This window comes from Protomyctophum bolini (assembly GCF_963924005.1).
Source record: "Protomyctophum bolini genome assembly, chromosome: 9".
Lineage (NCBI taxonomy): Eukaryota > Metazoa > Chordata > Actinopteri > Myctophiformes > Myctophidae > Protomyctophum > Protomyctophum bolini.
Window position 1 is genome coordinate 12,293,056 of NC_137870.1, and position 23,607 is coordinate 12,316,662.

Sequence of the window (23,607 nt, forward strand, 5' to 3'; positions counted from 1 at the left end):
CCACAACTTCCTAACTCTTTTCAGATGGGGGTTCTCGGTCAAATACATATTAATTTGGGGGCCCATGACATGAAAAGATGTGAGAACTAGTAGTAAGTAGAACCATAGTAAAAAGTAAATCAAACTGATACCGGATGTGACGTCGCCGTACGCCCAAACAAACAAACAAGTGATGGGAGTGCACTGCACACACACACAAGCAAGCACTAGAGACTCGGTCTGACAGCAGCACACCTCCACATTCAAAAGAATTTAAGAAACGAACGACCTCGTCAACTGGCATTTATTTACTTTAAAAATGAACGACACGCTACAACTGAGACTTTTCGTCAAAGAACGGCTAACGGTGGCCGTTGAGGAGATCCTCGGAGCCTTGGACAGAACCCTGACCGAGTATGAGGACGAGGTGGCCCGTCAGCGCAGACTGCTGGACGCCGTTCTCAGACCAAAGATAGAGCTGCATAAAATTGGTCTGTGTGACTGTCTTTTAAACTTAAAGCTTCTGCTGCTGTGCTGCACGTGTGATGCTGAATTAATTAATGTTGTCTTATTTTGTCGTAACAATGCATGTTTTCAGAATACTACAGCAGCCACCACACCACAGCCATTAATGTTTACGGTCCGGGTCTAGCGGCTAGCCCCATTTGGAATCTCTCCCCCATTGATTGATTGAAGTATTTATTAAGAGTTTGCATAATTACAGTACATTTCAAGCACAACTCAATACAAAAACTTAACTGAGTGGACGACACCAAAAGCATTACACGTGTTTACAAGAGGGCCCGCCATTTTCAATTCATCATAACATTTAGAGATGTACAAATATACACTATTCTATAGCCTATACGGTAACAAAAGTATTGTGTTGTGAAGAAAATAACCTATAATTGAAGTCGTACAAATGCATGCCTTTTTATCTAGCTGCTAGATTCTAGCACAATGTGTGGTGTGGCAATGTATCAAACTATCAAAGTCAATATGTCTGACTCTGCCTGGAAAAGAATGCTGCCCACCTCTGAGCTAATGATATAAGCTATAAACCTGCTGCTATAATCTGCTATAATCAATATGTCAACATTTTAATTACTTTTTTTTTGTTTTGGTATTCAGACAGCCAGCAATGGGTAGAATGCTCCCCAAAAATAGTCTCTGTGACACATCTAGGGGCCGCAATCTGCAATCAAAGATGTTCCTAGAGAGCTTTGTCATTGGTCGAAACCTGGTCGCAATGACTAACCAATTCGGAAGACGGGCAGATTGCGGCCCTAGATGTGTCACAGAGACTAATTGTTTTTGGGAGCGTTTTACTTCTACCCATTGCTGGCTGTCTGAATAGTGAATACCAAAAGGTTATAAAAATGTGGACATATTATTGCTTATAGCACCTATTAAGTTTAATAATGTATGCCAAACTAATAAAGCATTCTCTTGTTTTGACCCCAAAGACTCCCTACAGCTCCCTGTCTGTGAAGAAAATAATTCTTACGAGGAGCGGAGTGGTCAGGATTCGGGACTGGTGCAGACTGGGGGTGTGCACCGGGAGGACCCGGAGGATCACCATCTGATGAAAGAGGAGCAGAGTGGTCAGGATTCAGGACTGGTGCAGACTGGGGGTGTGCACCGGGAGGACCCGGAACACCATCTGATGAAAGTGTTTCAGGCGGAGCACGGGAGTCTGCAGATTAAACAGGAGGAGGAATACCAGGCCAGTCAGAGAACAGACCTGCTCACAGGGCTGGAGGAGTTTAATATTATACAAGCTAACCACGGCCATGGACAAGGTAACCATGCTCAGGATCAAGGTTATTTCCTGGATCCTTTAGAAAGAGAGCAAAGACAGGCAGACACCATGACCATCACTTCAGCCGAACAGATGAAAGCAGAACTCAAAGAAGAAGGTTGTAGAGTACCTGCACCAATCTTTAATGGTCAGTACTATAACTCAGATTGTTCAGTAGTTGAGGGTGAGGATAGTGTCCACAGCGGTGAGTGGAAAGAGGGTGGGCATCAGATGAGTTATAAATTACAGCCAGTAAAACACAAACATCGTTCTGACATCAGACCTACGGACAGAACATCTGTGTTCCCTCCCAATCACGATATGCCTCGCCACGCAGGCAGATCTTTTGAAGTCTTTTCAAAATCATATAAGTGCAATTTCTGCGATAAAGAATTTGCTATCAGGTGGAACAGAGATGTACACCTGCGGGTCCACACTGGGGAAAAACCATACACCTGCGGCATTTGTGGTAAAGAGTTTTGTTCCAGCTGGAATCGAAACACACACATGAGGACCCACACAGGGGAAAAACCATACTCGTGCAGCATTTGCGGTAAACGGTTCAGTCAAATTGGAAACATGAGGTCCCACTCCAAAACTCACACAGGGAAAACTCACAGGTGTGCTGTTTGCGAGCAGGTTTTCACAACGTGGTCAGATCTCATTAACCACAGGAGAAGTCACTCGGGAGAGAAACCACACACTTGTGATATTTGTAACAGGAAATTCCGGTTCAAAAGCCTTCTGGAAGGACATATAAGGAGTCACACAGGGGAAAAACCACATACCTGCAATTTGTGTGGCAAACAATTCAGCCAGATGGGAAATATGAAGGTACATATGAAAACTTATCATTGGGGAGAATCCACCCAGTGGTAGGCTCAAATGTAGTCTAAAAGAACAGAAACCATGTCATTTGAAACCCATTTGATGTACATAATTCAAGCATGAAATTGTCAGAGTTGCCGTATTTGCCATAACATTTTATAATAATCCATTATAGAAATAAGAATACACCTCATCAATGACATCCTATCCCAAGGAGGACGAAGGAGCTAACAAGATGTTAGTAAACATATAGCTAACTATTGAATGATAGCCACGTAAGTTTGTTCTATGGTGGCATGATGACAATTTGCAAATGTTTTATCAACAACACTGCTCTATCATTGATAGCTGAAATGACACTTTTTTCATAAATCAATGCTATTGAACACGTCTGGTTAAAAAAAATGTAAACCATTGAAAAATATTAAAGTGCTTCTGACAAAATCTGCTAACTCCACTGGATCTTCAAACTGCTAAAACGCGGTAGTGTGCTTTAAAGTTTAAACCCTCTACAGATAACCCTGCATGACTTCTCAGCATTATGGTATCAAGCCCTATATGTAATAAAGTATTATTCGAAATATATTAAAACATTTAACTGGTTTTGTTTTAATTAAATGGTTATATAGCGCATTTATCCAAGGCGCTTTACATAGATTGTGCATTACATTCACCCATTCACATGCACATTCATACACCGATGGCGGCGGAAACCATGTAAGGCAGGGATACTCAAATAGATTTACCTGTGGGCCACATTACAAAAATGGCAAGGGGCCAGGGGCCAGTAGATAAAATTACGACATTAATGATACTTGATAACTTCTCTCTTTCAATTGCTTTATTTTCGCAAAATGTATCAAAGTACAATGTGCATGCACACAATATGTAAATAAATAAATGTGTTACATTTTCTTGCATAAACACAAAGAGCTGTTTCCATAACTGCACAAATTATTGCACATAACATGAGTAGCTGTTATAATAACATAACATAACATGAGTAGCTCTTTGCCTGCCTGCCTGCCTGCCTGCCTGCCTGTCTGTCTGTCTGTCCATGAGTAGTTATTTGTCTGTCTGTCAATGAGTAGCTGTCTTACTGTCTGCTTGTCTATGAGTAGCTGTCTGCCTGCCTGTCTATGAGTAGCTGTCTGTCTGCCTGCCTGCCTGTCCAATAGCTGTCTGTCTGCCTGTCTATGAGTAGCTGTCTGACTGCCTGCCTGTCCAATTCTCCATGAGTAGCTGTCTGTCTGTCTGCCTGTCTATGAGTAGCTGTCTGCCTGCCTGCCAGCCAGCAAGTTGGTTAACAGAAAATAAATTGTTATGGCTGAGTAAAATAAAATACAATAAACACAATTTGCCTGAAAATAGATTACCCAGCTATGACCTTTTTCATGAAAAAAAAAGAGTAGTGATATGGCTGACTGAGTAAAATAAAACAATCTACCTGAAAATAGATAGCTATAAGTGAAGAGCAAATTCCGCAATTATCATTTCCGCAATTTCCATTTCCACCATTTCCGCAATTACCATTTCTGCAATTTCCATTTCCGCAATTTCCATTTCCACCATTTCCGCAATTTCCATTTCCGCAATTTCCGGAGTGGTCTCCCAGGGCGCCATACATAAACATTTGAATGAGTACGAGGTCTGGAGACATGCAAAGGGGTGGGTGAATTATAAAATGCAATTAGTTGTGGGAGATGGAGCCTAGTCTCATGAACTACTGGGGTTAAAATGGTTAAGAAGACAAAGGACACAATATCTTTTCAATATCACAATTTGTATTTATCAATTCAAAGAAACTGTACAGAGTCAATGATTTTGGAGTTTGTTCTCATCATCTTTTTTTATACATGATTGGTTCATTCATACACCTTTTTCCATGTTAGTAGTTTGTGTTGGCCCAGTACAATATGTTACAGTGATTGTATAAGTGAAGGGATGGGACTTCAAGACATGCACAGCTGTATCATTATAGAGACTATGTCATTCATGCAACCTCTGTCCTGATATGGTCGCGTGGAGGAGGAGTGGTCAGTTTGCATTTTAAACCAAAGTATGGTACAAATAAACAATCTCGCTTCAACAGATACTGAAAAGATTTGTTGAAAAAAAGGGAAAGAAACAGTTTCCCCAGTGTCACAGCAGAGAATATTATTTTCTTTGTTGCAGTTCATTACAGAAAATACTTTCTTTTAAAGCAAATATTTTTTTTACATTATCACTATCGGGTTGTGTTGCTGTATGCAGATAGACAGACAGACAGACAGACAGAAGTTGAAGACAAACTGACGGTGGCATTTTGGGGTCCTGGGCTGAGTGAAGTGATAGCAGCCTTTCAGCAGTAGTGAAATATACAGTACAGTAGTCACCAGTGACTGGACAGTCAACAGAGCATTTGGCAGGGTCACACCTTGGACAAATAGTGTTCACAGATAGTATTTGTGGAACATCTATAAGTGATCGATATTGGTCTGGTAAAATCAATATAAGCCCCACCCACCTAGTCTTCCAAATAAGATATTAATACAAACATATATGAACAATTTTGAATTTGAAACAGGTATTGTAATTAGCCAAACGTTTTTTGGAGACAATAAATGTACACTACAGTATAAAGTGCCTAAATTATGATAAATATATTTTAAGATGGGTCTGAATTTTCACCATAGCATATAGCTAACCAATAACTGTGTATATGCTATGGTGAAAATAGTGACATTTAAATTAATGCATACATTTATTGGTTACTGTACCATTTCATTCTACACTTAAAGGCTCTTCATAATGGTTGCACATAACCGGCAAAAAACAAACATACTGTATAGAGACTCCTATGAATGACACTGTATATAAAAAATATTGTGCTTTCTTAAAGCCAAAAATTCACCCTGAAACAGAATTAGCATTTGTTATTTCTGTTACCTTGGACAGTTTGGTCTTTGTGAGGAAGTCTTTTTCGTAGCCCGAAACAAACAGAGGCAACACTAATCTGTGATGTCACTTTCTGTCCTGACGCTCCTCTATTGAGAATGAAAAGGACACACATTGTATTTAAACTTGACCACTTAAACCCTATACAGTATGTACGTTCATTGTACGTCAAATAGTGAAAATAGATAGATGATCTACATTGAGCTCACGACTTATTATAATGTGATGCATTGTGAGATTGTAGATCTGCCGTTCTCGTCAATTCTTTGCAGAATGTTCGTCCAGAATATGCACACCATGTGGGTAACAGTATTGTAACAGTCAGTTTAAATAAGCAAATCAATACATTTTGAAAGCTCATCAGCACTACGATCAACATGCTGCGTGTCCACATTCAAACAAACAATTTACTTTATTTGTTCTCAAATGTAATTTCACATTAATTGCAATGGTAACTTGAGTTTTGTTTTAAAAACAATGTCACCAAAACTGAATTCTGTGTATTCTAACTGGGAGTGAGTTCCTCAAATTCAGAAATGCGGAACAGAACCATTTGGAATTGTAACAATGCAATACTGTATGCACATTCATTCCTTTCAGGGTGAATGTTCCCTCAACACAGCTGCTAACAGTTCCACTCAACAGCCCGGGTTGTCATGTGAGGCAATAGATACTGAATAAAAATGTTACGTGTACGACTGTACGTAGTACAGCATGAAAATGCATACTTCTATGTATGGACCATTTGATTGATTAAGCCTCTACTGAGCCCTATTCAGATTTCCTTTCAAATTTGATGTTCCAGGCAGTGTGTTGTTAAGTGGTTAATCAATTTCTATGGCCAATGGAAAATGTAAAGAAAAACTGAACAATGGAATAAATGGCAGTCATCCGGATAGATGAGAAACAAGCAAGATGACAAATGGCTATGGCTTTTCATCGCTTCTCAACAGTGATAGATGTAAATAAGGTCTTACAATTCATATAATAAACTATACATTAATATGGATGGCGCTTGCATTTGTTTGGAGGTGCATTTGTGTTGTGCCCTTTTGATATGGTATAAATGTACAGTATTGGTGTTTGTTAACATAAAATAAATGAACATATTTCTCTTAATGGGCTTCAAAATGAAAACAAAACAATAACAACTGTGCCCCAAAATGGCAAGAATGAACCCAATAAAAAGGACCTAAAAACATCCATTTCAGTAGTCCTGTACTTCCACAACAGCACTGAGTCTCAGACCTCAACTCTATGCAATAGGCCAGCATCCTAGTGCAAAGGAAAAGTTGCATAAAGGTTCATTCATCATAAGCGAGGACATCATCATCAATATAATTTCTAACCAGTAGTATCATCATCATGACAACAACAAGAACAACATGAATTCCTGATCAATCTCTCCAATCCTTTTATAATATTGCATACTATTAAAGTGTGCGTGTGATTTTGGCATACGGATTGAAACACTAAAAACCCAGTGCTGAATAGCTGGGTGGAATCAGATTTAGACACATCCACATTAGTGTTTTCTCCTAGTCCGCCCCATGCCGAGAGGAGACGCCAGTGCGCCACCCTGCAGAACAATAATTTCTATTGGCTTCAAAGAAGTGTATTGACGTTGCACGGTTGAAATGCTGTTACAGACTACTTCAGTGTTGGTTCCAATGAAGAAAGCTTGCCACACAGACAGTTTAAAATGCCATTTAAAATAATTTCAATGATAAAACTTTAGTGCCAAATGGTGTCATTGCCATTTGATAGGACTTTTCCAGCCATCCATGTGTGGAACATGCTGGTAATAATACCAATAATAATTCCAATATCAATACAGGAGAAATAAAAAGAATAATTGAACATACATCAATGTGAAACCAAAAGAGTATTTTATTGATGAGTTTGTCTAGGTTGACATAGTACTTAAACTGACGTTAGCAGAGCAGAACCACGTGTACAGTAGACACACACACAGGTAGGCAGGGCACGCTACACAAAGTACACACGTCCCCCAACATATAAACTCCCCAAAACAATAAACCTAACATCTATTTTGTACTTTTGTTAGCTTGATGCTCGTGATGTTAACCCCGTTCGCTATATGTGTTTACACATCTCTTCACAGCTGTCAGCAGACTGTCAAATGTTAATGAATGACTAATCCTGGCTGGCTAAAAAAGAGACCCTGTGTAAGTACCTGGATGGTCAGTGTGTATCTATTAGCATCACGACTGTAGTGCTGGTATGTTGTGGCAGCATTGCAGTCTTCTGGCTCACTCCAAACCACTATCTCTTACACAGTTAGTGGTGGATCAGCTGATGTTAACCCCAGTATAATCAGTGTACAAAATACTAAGAGCGCCTTCCAAATACTCAGTTGCGTCCATTTTCTTTAACACAATCCATTTCACAACTGTTCCAAGGTGTACAAATCTTTCTTTAGTCTGTGGTCTCTTTGTCCTCTTTGATGACAGAAGTGGGTGAAGTCGCTAAGGGGACGTATAGCAGACATGGATTCACTATTTCACCAAATGAGCTCATAGCTTGTACACTTAGTGCATTATGTCTGCATTAACCCAGTGTCTCATTTTAATAATGCTCTTGGAATCACAATCGCACAGACAGAAGTCCTCCAGACTGTGGATGATATTCATTAAAAAATAACATTGTTCATTTCTTTTTTTGATTTTGTGTCCAACATGCATGTAATGGATTGCACTGATTTTGCATTCATGTCTAAATATGTAAAAATTAGCTAAAAGAATAAAAAAAAGGCTAAGGCTAAGTACATGTTTATTTTATTTTATGGCGAAAGAGCCATAATGATCACCATGGAGCAAATTCATCAGGCCAAATGGAATTAAAAATCCTCACGTTTTATCTGAGATGGATCAAGTTTATCTGGCACAGTGGAGTCAATGGGAAAGATCTCCATAATTTAAGCTCTATTCCCCACCTTGACTGGAAAAAAATATATATATGACGCTGCTGTCAAATGAAAACTTTAGTCATAAAATAAGTTTATAGCGCTTCAGAAATTGGGCAACATATCGTTGCTGACAAGCAGAAACCTCTTATCTCCATATTTTAATGCTTCTTCCATAAATGAATGCTCTACTGTGTCTACTCTACGGTGTCACACAAAAGTATCATAAGTAGCAGATCCACAAGCTTGAAAGCTTTTGAGCTTGTATATCTGCTACTTTTGAATGATATAATAATGAATATATAGCATGAGTTCCATGAGGCCCTAAGGTCATGGATATCACTCAGAATCAAACTCAGCACCAAACAACTCCATGGACTAAACTGATTTTAGTCAAGTGAAAAGTAAATATGATCAACAGTAAAGTTTTCACAAGTCAGCAGCGACATGCAAAATGTTCCATCATTGTTTAAGATTTTAAAATAATTTCAAATGCCGTCCAATTACCCATGTGTTTTCAATCATTCTTTACACTTTTATACGGTAAAATCATCAGTGTTAATTTATTCTTTTGTACAGTTGAGGATGTTCTATGCAGTTCCACTGAGTGAAAGATTTGTGATATTTTTTCCTGGTACAGTATGTTAAATATGGCTTATTTTGTAATATTATAGGCATATATTATAATAAATAATATATGTCTATCTGATTATTTATATACCTATAGACAATTTATAGGTAAATTGTACAGGGAAGGAAAACAGAGAGTGAAGTGAGATGCAAAGCTAAACATAATGTCCAGATTGTGATTTATCTCGAGCAAGACATGCAACCTCATAACTCACATTCAAACTAGTTCACTATAGACTTGTTCAATCAAATATACCATTGTTTAATAATTTCCACCTTCACTGGGATTGCATTCTGATTGCTTTTTTTAATTAATCAGACACAAACCGAGACTCTTTAATTAACTTAATGCATTTTCTCATTGTCGGGCAGAAACCTTGTCTTCTTCATATTGATTAAAAAGAAAAAAATATTTTTTTTGCTGTTTATATATGTTGTAATGCAACACATTGTATGAATTGGTATATATTTCTTTGATTTTTGAAATTTTGAAATAGTTTTTGCATTTCTGCTTTGTGGGTCTTATTTAACCATTGAAAAGTAAATACAAAGTTGTGTCCAACTACATTTGAAGATTTGATCCATTGGAATACAGGTTCTTTAATCATTGTCCTGAAATGAATGGCATTGGACAATGTTTCTGCCCGAGAGCAAAGATTTATTGCTTCATATAATATAATTAGTTGTTTGTGGTTTTGTGACTGTCTGTAGTGTCTTGTTTTACGGGGGTTGATCTGGACAGCTTTAGTTACAATTTTACACTCTGCTGAAATGAGCCTTGATGGCCTCTAGATGGTGCTGCAATTCCGTTGTATTTACACGGCCACAGGTTCCACCAAGAGATGAAAGAAAATAGGAAAGCAGCAAACTCTCAAGGTTTCTCAAGGTAAGGTTTCTCAAGGATACGAAACCTGCCGAGTTCTTCTCATCTGTGAATGTCTGATGTAAGTTTGGTTGTTCTATGCTGTGTGTGTGTGTGTGTGTGTGTGTGTGTGTGTGTGTGTGTGTGTGTGTGCGTAGGCAATATGTGTTATGAATAAGCCATGTCTGGAAGACTGAGGTGATAAGTGAGGGAACATACATGATAAGCACACACCAACATAAATAACCTGAGAGCTATGGAGACCCTGGGAGGCGAGAGCAGCAGCGCGCAACGCGCGCACACACTCACTCACACATGCATGCACGGCACGCACTCATAATTCCTTAAACGCGTATAAAAAGACTAATTTCTGTGAATAAAGATGTCCATTCAGAATGAAGGGGAATTTTGTATTTCTTTAACATTATATTATAAGAGAACAGAGGAGTAGAGGAGGTCGCTCAGACCTGAGCCATCATTTACAAAAGCTTCTCATGCACAAATGTTGTGCTTATGCCCAAATCGGAAAATCAGCCAAAGCACGGATTCACAAAACCTATGATGATGCCCATTTTCACTTTCAGTGACCATATAAAAAAACTCAAATATAAAAATGTTGAGAATTTTCCTTTGCTTTTTAACATTATTTGAACTTTGAAGTGATGGCACCATGGAAACTTTGATAACGTCAAACAACATTTGACAAGTTTCATTCCAAAGCACTGTACATCCATTTGTTTTGGGACGGCACTTAATTGCTAACTAATGTTCTTTGCGCAATACTGTAAAAACACAGATGATTACTTACATCTTCTAAAATGTTACAATTTATTAAATACAAGGACCAGGGCCTCATATTCAATAGTGTACACTACTTTCATGCCTGCAATCATTTTGTTAAGAGTAGGTGTCCTGTTATTCTTTTTTTAAGGATGTACAGTACATCTCCTTTTGGAATGAAACTCTTCATATTTCTATGAACAAAGCCTCTAGGCTAGAGACGGATTCTGACAATACTGTATGTATATGCAATCGGGATTTTGTGTCTTGACTAATTGTCATGTAACAGTACTGCTACTTTCATAAGTCGATAAGGGAGGGAGTGAAGTATGGGGGGGGGGGGGGGGGCGCATTGCCATTTGTAGAGAAGATATGCACATCCCACAGTTTTTAAATATGGTGCTGGACCCAAAAAAAACGATCAAATGAGGAAAATTGGGGAGCATTGTCATTACCACAACTGTGGAAGCCCTGGGCAGAATTTAAGATGATATATAATGGTATATAAATTTCAGGGATGACATTTAAAATCCTTTCAGGATTTTACTGCTACTGCTACTCATTCTAATGGGAGAGAACGTCTCCCGATCATGTTGATCATATACATGCTCTCTGTATTCCTCTACTCTTCTGTCTCACTGTCTCACATCATACTGTTTTCCTCTCATCAGCGCCAAGGCCATCCAGTGTTCATTCGCTGCTGTTGAACTTGGCCGAATATGGCCAAAGTCTTGTTTGATGTCAAAGTAAAACCAGGACAATTCCACTAATGTAATAATGTAGGCCTACTGCAGAGCCCAGACCACAAGACGAGACTGAGAACACTGGAGGAGAAGGCTAATAGGAAAATAATAGGGCATACATTATCTCCAAGTGTGTGTGTGCGTGTGTGTGTGTGTGTGTGTGTGTGTGTGTGTGTGTGTGTGTGTGTACATGCGTGTGCATGTGTGTGTGTTTGTGCGTGCGCGTGTGTGTGTGTGTGTGTGTGTGTACATTTTGGCATAATTTCATTCTCTTTCACTTTTCAAGGAGTTATACGAGTGTAAGACGTCTCGACGTACAGACAGACGGATAGATAGATAGGACAGACAAACAAGAAATACATACAGATACAGCTCATCTCATAGAAAAGAAACAAATAAAACATGAAACGTTATGAGCTACGTTTTCGTACTACCAGCAATCAATAACAGCCTTCAGAGTTGTGTAGCCGTGTCTGTCTCTCTCACACAACACTGCCCAGAGTTTCAGCCTCAAAAACAGCCACTCTCTGTAGTCGCCCCAAAACAGCCACCGGGGGGGCGCCAGGCCGCGGCCGGTGTCCTCACAGACAAACAAGGAGGAAGAGAAAGAGAGCACACGCTCCCTGCTCTGAATACATCCTGTCTGTCATTACAAGTGAGCCTGGCACCAGTCCTGTCCTGTCCTGTGTTGACAGCTTTCATTCCAAATACAACTGATTTGAAAACAGTGTTGGAGAGAGATAGTGAGAGAGAGGGGGAGGGAGGAGGTGGGTGTTTGCTACTAGTCTTGTCGTCACCCCCTCCCACCAGAGTTTGCACACATTTTAAAACAACCACGACGTCATTGTCCCCTCAGCTCACTTCTTCTTACCTGACTTTTCGGTGCGCTTGCCATCACCCTTGTCTGACCTTTCAGACCGTTCCCCTCTCTCCCTGTCTTTCTCTCTTTCCCTCTCTCTCTCCCTCTCTCTCTCCATCTGCTCTCCTCGGTCCGACCTCTCGCCTCCCCTGTCTGACCTGTTGTCCGCCTTGCTGCCCTCGCGCCGCGTGCCTTCGTCGGTGGATGAGGTAGTTGGCTGGGGTTGGCCCCATTTGGCAATCTCCTCGTGTTCTGTAATACTGGTGGTGATGTTGGTCACCCACGCTTTGAGATCATCCTGTCACAGAGATACAAATACAGAGAAACAACATGCAAACAAAGAGAAAGGAGAGATAGGATAGGCGTGGCAGGTCAGCAGGAAGGTCATTTTACACAGAGTGGTCACAAACAATAGTCAAATTGACACAGTTGTGAGGATAAGCTAAGCGAGCTCAATTCTCCAGGTGACACACTAACAAATAGGCTTCTTACCTCGTCTTTTGCATGGAACAAAAACTCACTGCCATCTTTTGTTCTGCAACGATAAAAGAGGGGGAAAATTTAGCGTATGGTGGCAAATACTTAATTTTACAGCTATATAGTTAATTACTTTGTACAACAATCATGGACAAGAAAAAGTAAATTGTCTGTTATTTGTTTTACCTTCATTGTGCCACTTACTATCTGTAGCTCTGGATTGACCTACATGACAAACCCTGCGCATATCTTGTACCTCAGTAGGATAAAAACACCATGGCTGCATCCGAAATACACTATGTAAATACTGGACATGTATACATTTCCCACAATGCAATGCGATGATGATGAGTCAACAACATACCAGAATTTAAATGGCGGACAGCAACCACACCGCTGGTAATTTCTCTTCAGTTAAACACATATAGCACATAATTATCTCCACCAGGCTGGGTCAGACATGAAAGAGTTTTGGACACGAAAGTATACGCTTTATTGGAGTCGCATCGTTTGTATGCAGTCTGAACAGCAAACAATTAATTCAGGAAATCAGATGTTTTGGGCTGGATTTGGCTGAGTGTGTTTAGAGGACCCTCCATAAATTATTCAATTTAGATTGGATCAGGTTCGACCGGATAATGCGTTCGTGATTGTTTTTTTGTAAAATAGGACCACCTGCAAACTTTGGAAGGTAATTCTAGCTAATTGGTATACAATATCAAAAATCAGTGTGAGACATGTTTATCACATGGCTCTTGAGTGAATTTTGGAAAATAAATTGGTTGCAAAATATTTGTGTATGATTCAAGAGAGCAAATTTAAAGAATTTGGCCAGCATGCACGCTGTTCTGACCAGCGTTCTGCCAGATTAGTTACGGATTCACAGACACACAAATGGGGGTCAAAACATAATCTCTCTCCACGGCCTTCAGCCTGGCGGAGATAAGAAGCTACACATTATCCAAAGAGTACAATTCTAAGACAAGCCCATAAGCCTCACTTGAGTGTAAAGACATTCTTCTTTTTCTTGTAGCCATTGGTGATGTCACAGTTGCAGAGGGACAGGATGAGCATGGGTTCATTGTTGTAGGGCGTGGTGGTGTTCTTGGCGTCCTTGTAGAAACCCAGCTCCCCCTTGTTCAGCACGCAATACAGATTAACCCAGGACCTGCTGTGGTGTGGGGTAATGGTAGGGGGAAGTCAGAGGGAGAGGGGGTGTGGGGAGGAGAAGGAAGAAGAGGGGGGCGATGAGGGACGGGGGAAGAATCAGGGGTGAGGGTGGAGGGGAGACAGGGAGAAGTCAGGAAGAGCTGAGGAGCTGCTCTCTCTCTTTAACCTCACACATCACTCACCTGACCACAGTAGGTGGGTAGGTAGGCAGGATGGACCGGCGCACAGGGGGCCAACGAGGTACGAGGACACACACTGTCCAACAAACACAGATGGAGGAAACGGACGGATGCACGAAACATGGAGGTGGCGGGGGTGCAAGGATGAGGGAAGAGGGTTACCGTGTTAGACGGGGCTAGTCTAACAGTATATCACTTACCTTGGAGGAGAGGAGAGGAGAGGACCAGCAGCGAGCAGCAATGAGGGAGGGAGGAAAAAGCATAGGAAGGAGTTTAGTTAAATGGAACTTGGGCAGTATTACACAAGAAAACTACAGGTGTCTGCCAGTTTCAATTAGTTGAATATTTAAGGTCTTGAATTAATTATTTAATTCAACAGAGTTATGGACCTTTGTGAAGACATGCAGACACCCTAGAAGAAGACGCACATCATGCTTGTCATGGCCTCATGGTGTTGCTATGTTGCCAACAGAAACAGATTGAATCTCGATGCTCCTTATAAGACTCTCCTGCTTTTCTCTCCTCAGTTCTTCCTCAAAAGTGATTGGTGGAGATGGCCTGAGGGAGGACCGTCCAGTCCCCTCAGATCGTCTCCACCAGTGATTGGTGGAGATGGCCTGAGGGAGGACCGTCCAGTCCCCTGAGAACGTCTCCACCAGTGATTGGTGGAGATGGCCTGAGGGAGGACCGTCCAGTCCCCTCAGAACGTCTCCACCAGTGAAAATTTAACAGGAACGCGAGGAGTGAATGAATTCAAAGGGAGGGTCTTTGAGGATCTTTGCAGATTCAAACGTGTGGAGATTTAAAAGCCATTCAGTATTATGCTTTACCTTGCCATGTACATAGCAGGGCATGTACATTATGAAACATTCATCCAAAGCCTTGACTGAGTGGCACTCATCCAAAGGTGGCGGGATGAGCCGTTAGCTGTGCGTGGTCAGCCCAGCCGGTAGGGAGCAGTGCAGGGAGAGACTAGGCCCATCGGTGTCTCTCAGAAGGAAGCAGGGGAGTAGCTGGTCATCAGATCCAGCCGGAGAAGCCACTGTGTGTGTGTGTGTGGGTGAGTGGGTGTGTGTGTGTGTGTGTGTGTGTGTGTGTGTGTGTGTGTGTGTGTGTGTGCGTGCGTGTGTGCGTGTGTGAGACTATGTGTGGATGTGTGTGGTTGCAAGGGTGCTCAAGTGAGTCAGTGAAGGGACAGAGTGGTTGCACGCACTAAGCATGGCATGCAACCAGCGGTGTCCCCTACCCTGGTCCTTTAACCCCACTGCATCCGTCCACCTGCCAGCCGTCCTGTCAGTCAGTCAATCAGTTAGCCAGCCAGTCAGCCAGCCAGACAACCTCTACTATACTTTATTATGTGCTGTGGTTCAGGCATTTGTTAGATTAAGAGGCACAATAGGCATGCTGCAGGCAGTGGGATGTCTCCTTGTTCATGGTTAAATATTTTTTGGCAACACATTCTGATCCTAATAATCAGAGAAGAAATACTGAAGGTCCAGCCAAAGGTTACATAAGAATATCTCCTAAAACCATAGCTAGGGATACCTTGACATTTGTAATTTATTTGGTATTTGTCTTCATCAGACAATATGGTAACATTGTGCCTTGATAAGCTAGTGATCCTGCTTTTAATATAGAGTGCTTAACAATACTAAAATGTATGTATAAAAATTGTCATCAAAAGTGAAAGATCAAATATCCCACTGGTGAAAACAAATACTGTATAACTGTATAAATATGAAATCATCCATCAGATCAGATGTAAGCAAAATGTAAACTCTTGGGATTATTTGTTGAAGCACTCGTAGATAAAACATGACCGTACTAAAGGTGATCCAAGTCCAATAGGCAACCAATAGTATATCCTACTACAAATGTCATGGGACCATAATGTAATTTGATCCGGTGTCAATCATGCACCTGTTCAGCATCTCAACATCTCAAGGAGTCAGTTGGATGTGTTAGCTTGGTAGCTTAGCATGCTACGATCATGCTCCTGTCATCAAGGCGAAGTAAAAAAAAAAAGAAGAGAGGGGACAATGATGTCACCAAGACCAGACCAATAAGGAGAACACAACTATATCGCGGCAGACCCGGTAAACACTGCTTTTAACCCATCTATCTAGGTTTGTCAGTGAACAGAATACAATGAGTGGCGGAAGGTTTAGGCAGGAAAGTATTTGGGACCAATCTAACATACTGATTTGTGAGTGACAAGTGACAACTTACCTGACACTCTCTGAATGTCCCTTGATACATTCAATAATGTAGAATGATTCCCTAATACCATCTGACCTATATCTGGTATTTTTCTTACGAACTTTGGTAAAACCTTGATAAACAATCATATATAATTTTTTTTAAACATTAACCGGTGGTCAGTGGTCTATAGTGACATCACTCTGTGTCCATCCTCCTCACATGGTTAGCCTACTTGCCGACTGCCATGACCCTGAACACCCACCTATTGGCGCTCTTCTTCAAGGTCTCAATGTCCAGCTTGCGGAACAGGAATCCCTCGTGGTGTGCGGTGTGTGTGGGGGGGGCGTTCGGGTCATGGGGGACAGTCGGTTCGCCGTCGGCGACAGAGGTCTGGGCCGGGGCGGAACGGGACCGTCGGGTTGTCTCTCCCGGCGGCGCCTCTTTGGGTCGTGGCCGGCGGCGAGGTTTGGGTCGGTCCCGTGCCCGAGGACGCTCAGGGCGGCCGGAAGACGACTTATCCGATACTCCGTTAGGCACCTTGGGAACCTCACCACGTGCCTGAGGGTGGATGACCATAATAGAGATACTAACTCTAGTAAACAGCTAAACTGGTGTGTGTTTTAGTATATTATTATTATTCTAGTTGTTGTTATTATTATATTATTACGTTGCAAGATGTTATATAATAAATAATGAGGAAACCACGTAACATCTAAACAAATTTTTATTTTGAGGTTTTTGATTAGTTTTTTTGTCCAAAATTATCCTTTAACTTAACTCTTTTACCGCCGGTGAAAGTAAAAAAAATCGCTGGCTTATGCTGTCTACGGGAACACAATATCTTGGATTCTTCTTTTTGGATCTAAACAAGCTTGATTTGTGGCTCATTTCTGTAAACGATATGATCCCGGTTACAAAATGTATGTTTTGGGTGAATTTATAACATTCGTGGGACCCGTTACCCGGTTTCCAATATTAAATGACTAGCTGGGGGTTCTGGAGTACACAATTCAGACACCAGATGGGGGTGTTGGCGGTAAATGAGTGCAGGGAATACATTTCTGTAATGAAAAACCCTTTTTGGCACCTATAATGTAGACTAAAATAAAATAATACAAGTATTTGCGTATGAAAACAGAATGCAGACCTGTGCTGCCTCTCTCTCTTGCAGCTGTTCTACTATGTCAAACAGGGAGGCCGGGGCGGCGGCGGGGGCTTTCTTCTCTCTGTAGACAAAACACAATTCATCTGTAAGGTTTACTGCACGTTTAAAGATGCAAAATAATAATAATACAACATCAGAGTCTAAAAGCCTTTACCTTTAAGTCCAATTCTACAGAAAATATTAAATTAAAAATCATTTTTCAGTCAAGCATGCAATGCTTGCCTTTTATTCTTCACTACACAATTGCACATAAACGTAGTCACTCACACCAAACAAGGGTCAAAGTATAGATCACAGCATCACAACAGTGAATTCATATTTCCTCATTATACATATCATTGCACCTTGATGATTACCTTTCAACCTACACAACCACAAAAATTGACAAATGTTAGAAAACACAATATGCAGACAAGAAAAAGGCACTCTTATCATTGTACATCATCCATTCATTCAGAATTTGTGTAGGACAAAAAAATAACCAATTTGCTCGTCTACACATGACGTAAATTCTCCATTCATTGTCAATGGGAATTTAATGTTTGTGTAAGACGAAAATCTACATTATAGCTGAATATAGGAAGGGCAGCGCCCGTCAAAAAACACAACAAAAAATAGGTACCGGTAGTAATAATATCATGAGCCTCACCCTCCTCCTGAGCGTCTATCAGAGTGCTCCTTGGCCGTGTCGTGTTCACTGGATTCTTGCCTCTCCAGTCGATGTCGGTCCCTTTCCCTCCGTCGGCCCTCGTGGCTTCCAGCGTGGCTTCCAGCGTGGCTTCCAGCGTGGCTTCCTCCATGGCTTCCTCCATGGCTTCCTCCATGGCTTCCTCCATGGCTTCCACCATGGCTTCCTCCATGGCCTACGCTGAGGCCCTCGTGCTCGCTGGATGTCTGTCTCTCCAGTGTCTTTCTCTCTCTCCTCTCTGCATGTTCTCTCCACACCTCCTGGGGCAGCTCGTCCCTGCGTGCCTGAATGAGTTGCTCGCTGGACAGCTGCCGCTCTATCTTGTGATGTTCCCGGTGGTGAGTCTGGACTTGGGCCTGGACTTGGGTACTCTGGACTTGGGGCTCGGCGTAAACCAAAGGGTCGGTCCTGCCCCCGTTCAGCCTGCCCCGAGTGCCTCTGCTGGGCTCGCCATGCAGCCTCTCCCGGCTGGGGTCCTGGAGTACCACCTCAGCCATCACCGCCACCTCCCCTCTCTCTGGGCCCATTTCTCCCAGCATACCCATCTCCCTCTCCCGTTCTCTCTCTCTGACCTTCTCGAGCCGGCTTGCCACGAGGAGGGGTGTCACCACATCATCGAAGGTTCTCATCTTGGGCTGCCGTAAATACGGGGATTTCACCTCGACGTCCTCTCGGGACTTCTCGAGACGGCCGGCCACGATGAGGGGGGTCACCACATCGCACATGTTCATGATCTTGGGTCCCCGCAGATAAGAGGATTTGGCCTCGACGTCACTCACCATATGTACCGATTGGGGCTGGGGGTTGGCTGTGGGCGAGGCGGAGCCCATGCTACTGCTGCTCATTGCTCTAACCGCCTGCTCCCTCGCCGCGTTGAGGCTTTCCCTCGCCTGGTTGGCTGACACCAGCATGGCCGCCGTGGCGACCGAGGCAATGGAGGCTTGGGAGGGCTGGACCAGACCGGCCGCCAGCCCCACCACTCCCCCGGAGGCGTGCCGCGCCTCCAGGGTGTGCCGGTAGCTGGAGCCATTCATCACTGGTGTGTAGTTGGCCACCATCGAGCCTAGGCGGCGAGCCACAGAGGAGGGGGGTGGGGACGGTGTAGCTGGGGAGGGGGAGGGAGGGGAGCTGTTCTCACTCTGCTCGTAGATGGTCTGTCGCATGACGGGGGAGAGGGGGAGGCGGGGGAGGGCGGCAGGGCTGGGGTTGGCGTCCTGGGGGTCGAGGAAGACTTTACGCCCCAGTAGTGGTGTCGGGGGGAGCTTACCCTGCTCTGCCCTCAGCTTCTCCACCTAGAAAGTTGGAGGGTGTAACACAGAATTAGGATCACAATCATATCCCGATTGGTCCGATTCAGTCAATTCTCAACAGTGACTCCCCCTCCCACAGGAATATACGCCATACTGTGGCGTGTGACCCTCTCTTTCCTGTCCCTCTCAAATAAAGACAAAATGTCATAACATTATCCAAATTAAGTCGTTTGCTGTTTCTGTTACCGTAGTGAGTCGCCGTAGCGAGCTGAATCGCTCCTCCCAGGTGGCGGCGGCCTTGCGAAAGGCCTCGTGACGACGAATCAGCTGCTCCACCTCGTCCACACTCGCACCCAGTTCGCTGCTTTTGAGGAAGGGCTCCTGGGCGGTCAGCCAAGCCTCCGCTACCACTGCCTCTTGGGCAAACTGGTGGACCTCCAACACTGAGGGAGGAGAGGAGAGGAGAGGAGAGGAGAGGAGAATATATTTAGACCACAATGGAAATTTTTAGGTTTTTTGTGTTTTATCCTTTCTGTACAAATTCTGTCTCAACCAACCGATCAAAGAGGACAGTGTTTCTGTGACTGTGTGTTTTAACTCACAATGCTGCAGCAGCTCCCAGTGCCTGTCCCACTTCTCAGACAGCTCATTTTGTTTAGCAACGACCTTGTCCAACTTCTCCTTGATCTGGGAGAATCACAACCACTTCATCACCATCATGATCATCACCATCATCATCATCATCATCACCATCAAAATGTTTCGTCCCTGTTTTCTACATTAGTTATTAGATGGCAGAGTTCCAGAAGAGAAACTACAGGAGCTTGTCTAGCCCCATTGTACAAGATGTATTTGGTTCTGTCAGTCTATTCTGTAAAACAGTCAAAAACTCTGTAACTCTCTATAGCAGACATCAGAGCAGTATGTAGAATCACTGAATGCAGAACTGTATCTGTTCTGGAATCTCTCCAAATGGAAATGCTGTAGAAAAGGCAATACGTTTCTATTTTCTATTGCAGCCTGCTCTTCTTACAATTATTTCACTTGGACATGAAAGATTTAATCATCTCAGAACAGTTTTTGTAGCTCTTGAATGAGATTAATTGCTTGAATGGACAAGGTTGAAAGAGAATAACGTCCTCGTCATAACGATGCGCAATTATGTGCAAATTCAATCGCCAACTGGAAACGAACGATTGTGAAGTAGTTTCAGCAACAAATAACATCAAAACATGCGCAGGTCTTACAGTATATAGGGACCTACCTCCTCTGCAGCAGGATTTCTGGCGGCCAGAAGGGTCTTGCCCATCTCAATACACTGCAGAACGCTGCGGGTACGAGCCTCCACCTCACTCTTTAGACTCTGATGGTAGTTCATCAGCACCTCCACCGAGGACACGTCCCTGAACACCGCCACATACAGATCGGGACGATGTTTTGAGGCAATATCCTAAAAATGTCTTCTACGGTTTTCTGAAAAACTTCTGTTGCTTACTTGCTATATCAGTGGTGCTCAAATGTTTTCATGTCAAGGACCCCCAACATTGTATTCATTTGGCCGCGGACCCCCATCTCAACATTTTATGACCTCCAGAAGCAAAGATTTGAGTAAAACATGTACGCTTTAAATAATATATATATATTCAAAGGATTTTCTAAATAATTCACAATTAGTGCTGTGAGCTTGTAAATCAGCATTATGTTTTTTACTGTGACACACACAGTCATAGCTCAAGTCTAAAATGGCGTGGAAAAAGGCAAAAGATTGGCAGAGAATTCGACCGATATCGATAGGTAAGATAAGATAGGCGCCGATAATATCAGTCGGACGATATATAGTATACAGTATACCGTAGGTCGGGCCCTAATATTAAACGTTCCTCTCCTAAGGAAGCTAGATTCTGTATTTTATGGACTCTAACAGTGTTAAACATTCTGATCATATTGCCTCTGTTGTTTATGCCAATGTCCTTTCAGAGCGCAAGTATACAAATCTGAAAGTTAATAAAATCTTGAATGACAAAGAAATGTCCAGACGCCCCAGAGCTGACCCTGTGTTCAACTACCTGGGTTTCTCTCCAGACGCCCCAGAGCTGGCCCTGTGTTCAACTACCTGGGTTTCTCTCCAGACGCCCCAGAGCTGACCCTGTGTTCAACTACCTGGGTTTCTCTCCAGACGCCCCAGAGCTGACCCTGTCTTCAACTACCTGGGTTTCTCTCCAGACGCCCCAGAGCTGACCCAGTGTTCAACTACCTGGGTTTCTCTCCAGACGCCCCAGAGCTGACCCTGTGTTCAACTACCTGGGTTTCTCTCCAGACGCCCCAGAGCTGACCCTGTGTTCAACTACCTGGGTTTCTCTCCAGACGCCCCAGAGCTGACCCAGTGTTCAACTACCTGGGTTTCTCTCCAGACGCCCCAGAGCTGACCCAGTGTTCAACTACCTGGGTTTCTCTCCAGACGCCCCAGAGCTGGCCCTGTGTTCAACTACCTGGGTTTCTCTCCAGACGCCCCAGAGCTGACCCTGTGTTCAACTACCTGGGTTTCTCTCCAGACGCCCTAGAGCTGACCCTGTGTTCAACTACCTGGGTTTCTCTCCAGACGCCCCAGAGCTGACCCAGTGTTCAACTACCTGGGTTTCTCTCCAGACGCCCCAGAGCTGGCCCTGTGTTCAACTACCTGGGTTTCTCTCCGGTTCCTATCTGGCAGATGATGGAGTCCATCCACATGATCTGATCTCGCACCACGCCGAAGAACTTCAGCTTGTCCGTGGCCGTGGTGATCTGCACACGACACTCCTCACAGGAGTTCAGCAGCTCCTTCCAGCACTGCATCACCTCGTGCTCCCGACAGGCGATGGCCTCGGCCTTCTCTCCAGCATAGACTGTTCTCAGCTGGGCGGCACTCTCCTGTAGCTGGCGTACCTAGAGAAGAGAGATAGAGAAAGGAGAAAGAGAGGGGGGGGGGGGTTCAAATTATAAAATGTTCTGTAGTTAATTATACAATCTGTCTAGAAATGGGTCTCTCTGTGTGTGTGTGTGTGTGTGTGTGTGTGTGTCCTGGGCTAAATGTAACAATCCGCAGGACCGATCAGCCGCTGAATTCCTTGAGCACGCTGCCAGTAGGTCAGGCAAGTACATCCATGCATTTCCTTTCACATTTTGTTCCACATTTTTGTATGTATAATTTTATAATGGAAATATTTGGAATTGCATGTTTTGCACTTTCCTCCTGTGGCTATTGTGCACTTGCATCGCTGTTTTTATACTGTTCATGACACAACATCATGATATTGCACAGTGGATTAATTCTGTAGTATTCCAGTATTTGAACAACAATGTTTAACTATCCAGGTAATCCCAATATCAAACATGAAATAAATGTAGTTTGAAACTTTGTAACATTACCATGTAGAAGTAATCAACTCTATCCTGGGAACAAAGGTTATTATACAGTAGTTAAACAGAATCAAAAACCACAAGGAGGTTATTTTGCATATGGTGCAAAAACACAGATGCTCCAGAAGACACCAGGGCCTACATGACCAAATGCCCTTTTGCTAGAGTTGAGATATAGCAGCTGTGGTTTTGCATCAGTATATCATACAGTTGACGCTGTGCCCCAGTTGCACGGCAGACAGGAGCTCATGCAAAAGGAACTGCAGTGTCTTATTTTACCATGAATTGCTTTTCAGAGCACTCAATGAGGGTTGTTCATTTGAGTATCATGCCAATATATACTTAGGAGCCAGCCACCTGTACTGGCACTAACATTATACAGGCCTCCCAAGCCATGCCCTGGCTTGGTCCACTAAGCAGAATTTGTACATATTATCCACAGTAATAATGATTAAAAGAAGAACTATCATAGGGGATTTCAACTTACATTGTTATATGTGGATAATAAGTCAGATTCCAAAGCCATGGGATTTACAAACATTCTGAATCGCATGGATTTCATTCAGAATGTCACTAGGACCCACCCATTGCCATGGCCACACCTTAGATCTGGTGATAACTCATGGACTCACTGTTGACGTATCCTCCATTGTTGATATCATGGCTACAGTCTTTCTTATCATTATTGTGTATTGCTTTCGGTTAAAGCCTGCACAGCACAGAAAAAATACAGAA

General features: G+C 42.9%; 2 protein-coding genes across 2 annotated transcripts in view; both read right to left on the reverse strand.

The window, feature by feature from the left end:
- Nucleotides 1–16,036, reverse strand: part of mark4b (MAP/microtubule affinity-regulating kinase 4b) — a 99,762-nt gene extending 83,726 nt beyond the window's left edge. Inside the window, exon 1 of the mRNA XM_080773064.1 lies at nt 16,025–16,036. The gene's annotated coding sequence lies outside the window, so the exon portion shown is untranslated. The remainder of the gene's footprint in view (nt 1–16,024) is intronic.
- Nucleotides 4,607–23,607, reverse strand: part of sptbn4b (spectrin, beta, non-erythrocytic 4b) — a 110,685-nt gene continuing 91,684 nt past the window's right edge. Inside the window, exons 35-44 of the mRNA XM_080772044.1 lie at nt 22,154–22,398; nt 20,741–20,879; nt 20,079–20,163; nt 19,723–19,919; nt 18,188–19,518; nt 17,521–17,599; nt 16,636–16,931; nt 13,823–13,993; nt 12,838–12,880; nt 4,607–12,643 (exon numbers count right to left, since the gene is read on the reverse strand). Coding sequence (XP_080628170.1) covers nt 12,344–12,643; nt 12,838–12,880; nt 13,823–13,993; nt 16,636–16,931; nt 17,521–17,599; nt 18,188–19,518; nt 19,723–19,919; nt 20,079–20,163; nt 20,741–20,879; nt 22,154–22,398 — 2,886 coding nt within the window. The 3' untranslated portion in view covers nt 4,607–12,343. The remainder of the gene's footprint in view (nt 12,644–12,837; nt 12,881–13,822; nt 13,994–16,635; nt 16,932–17,520; nt 17,600–18,187; nt 19,519–19,722; nt 19,920–20,078; nt 20,164–20,740; nt 20,880–22,153; nt 22,399–23,607) is intronic.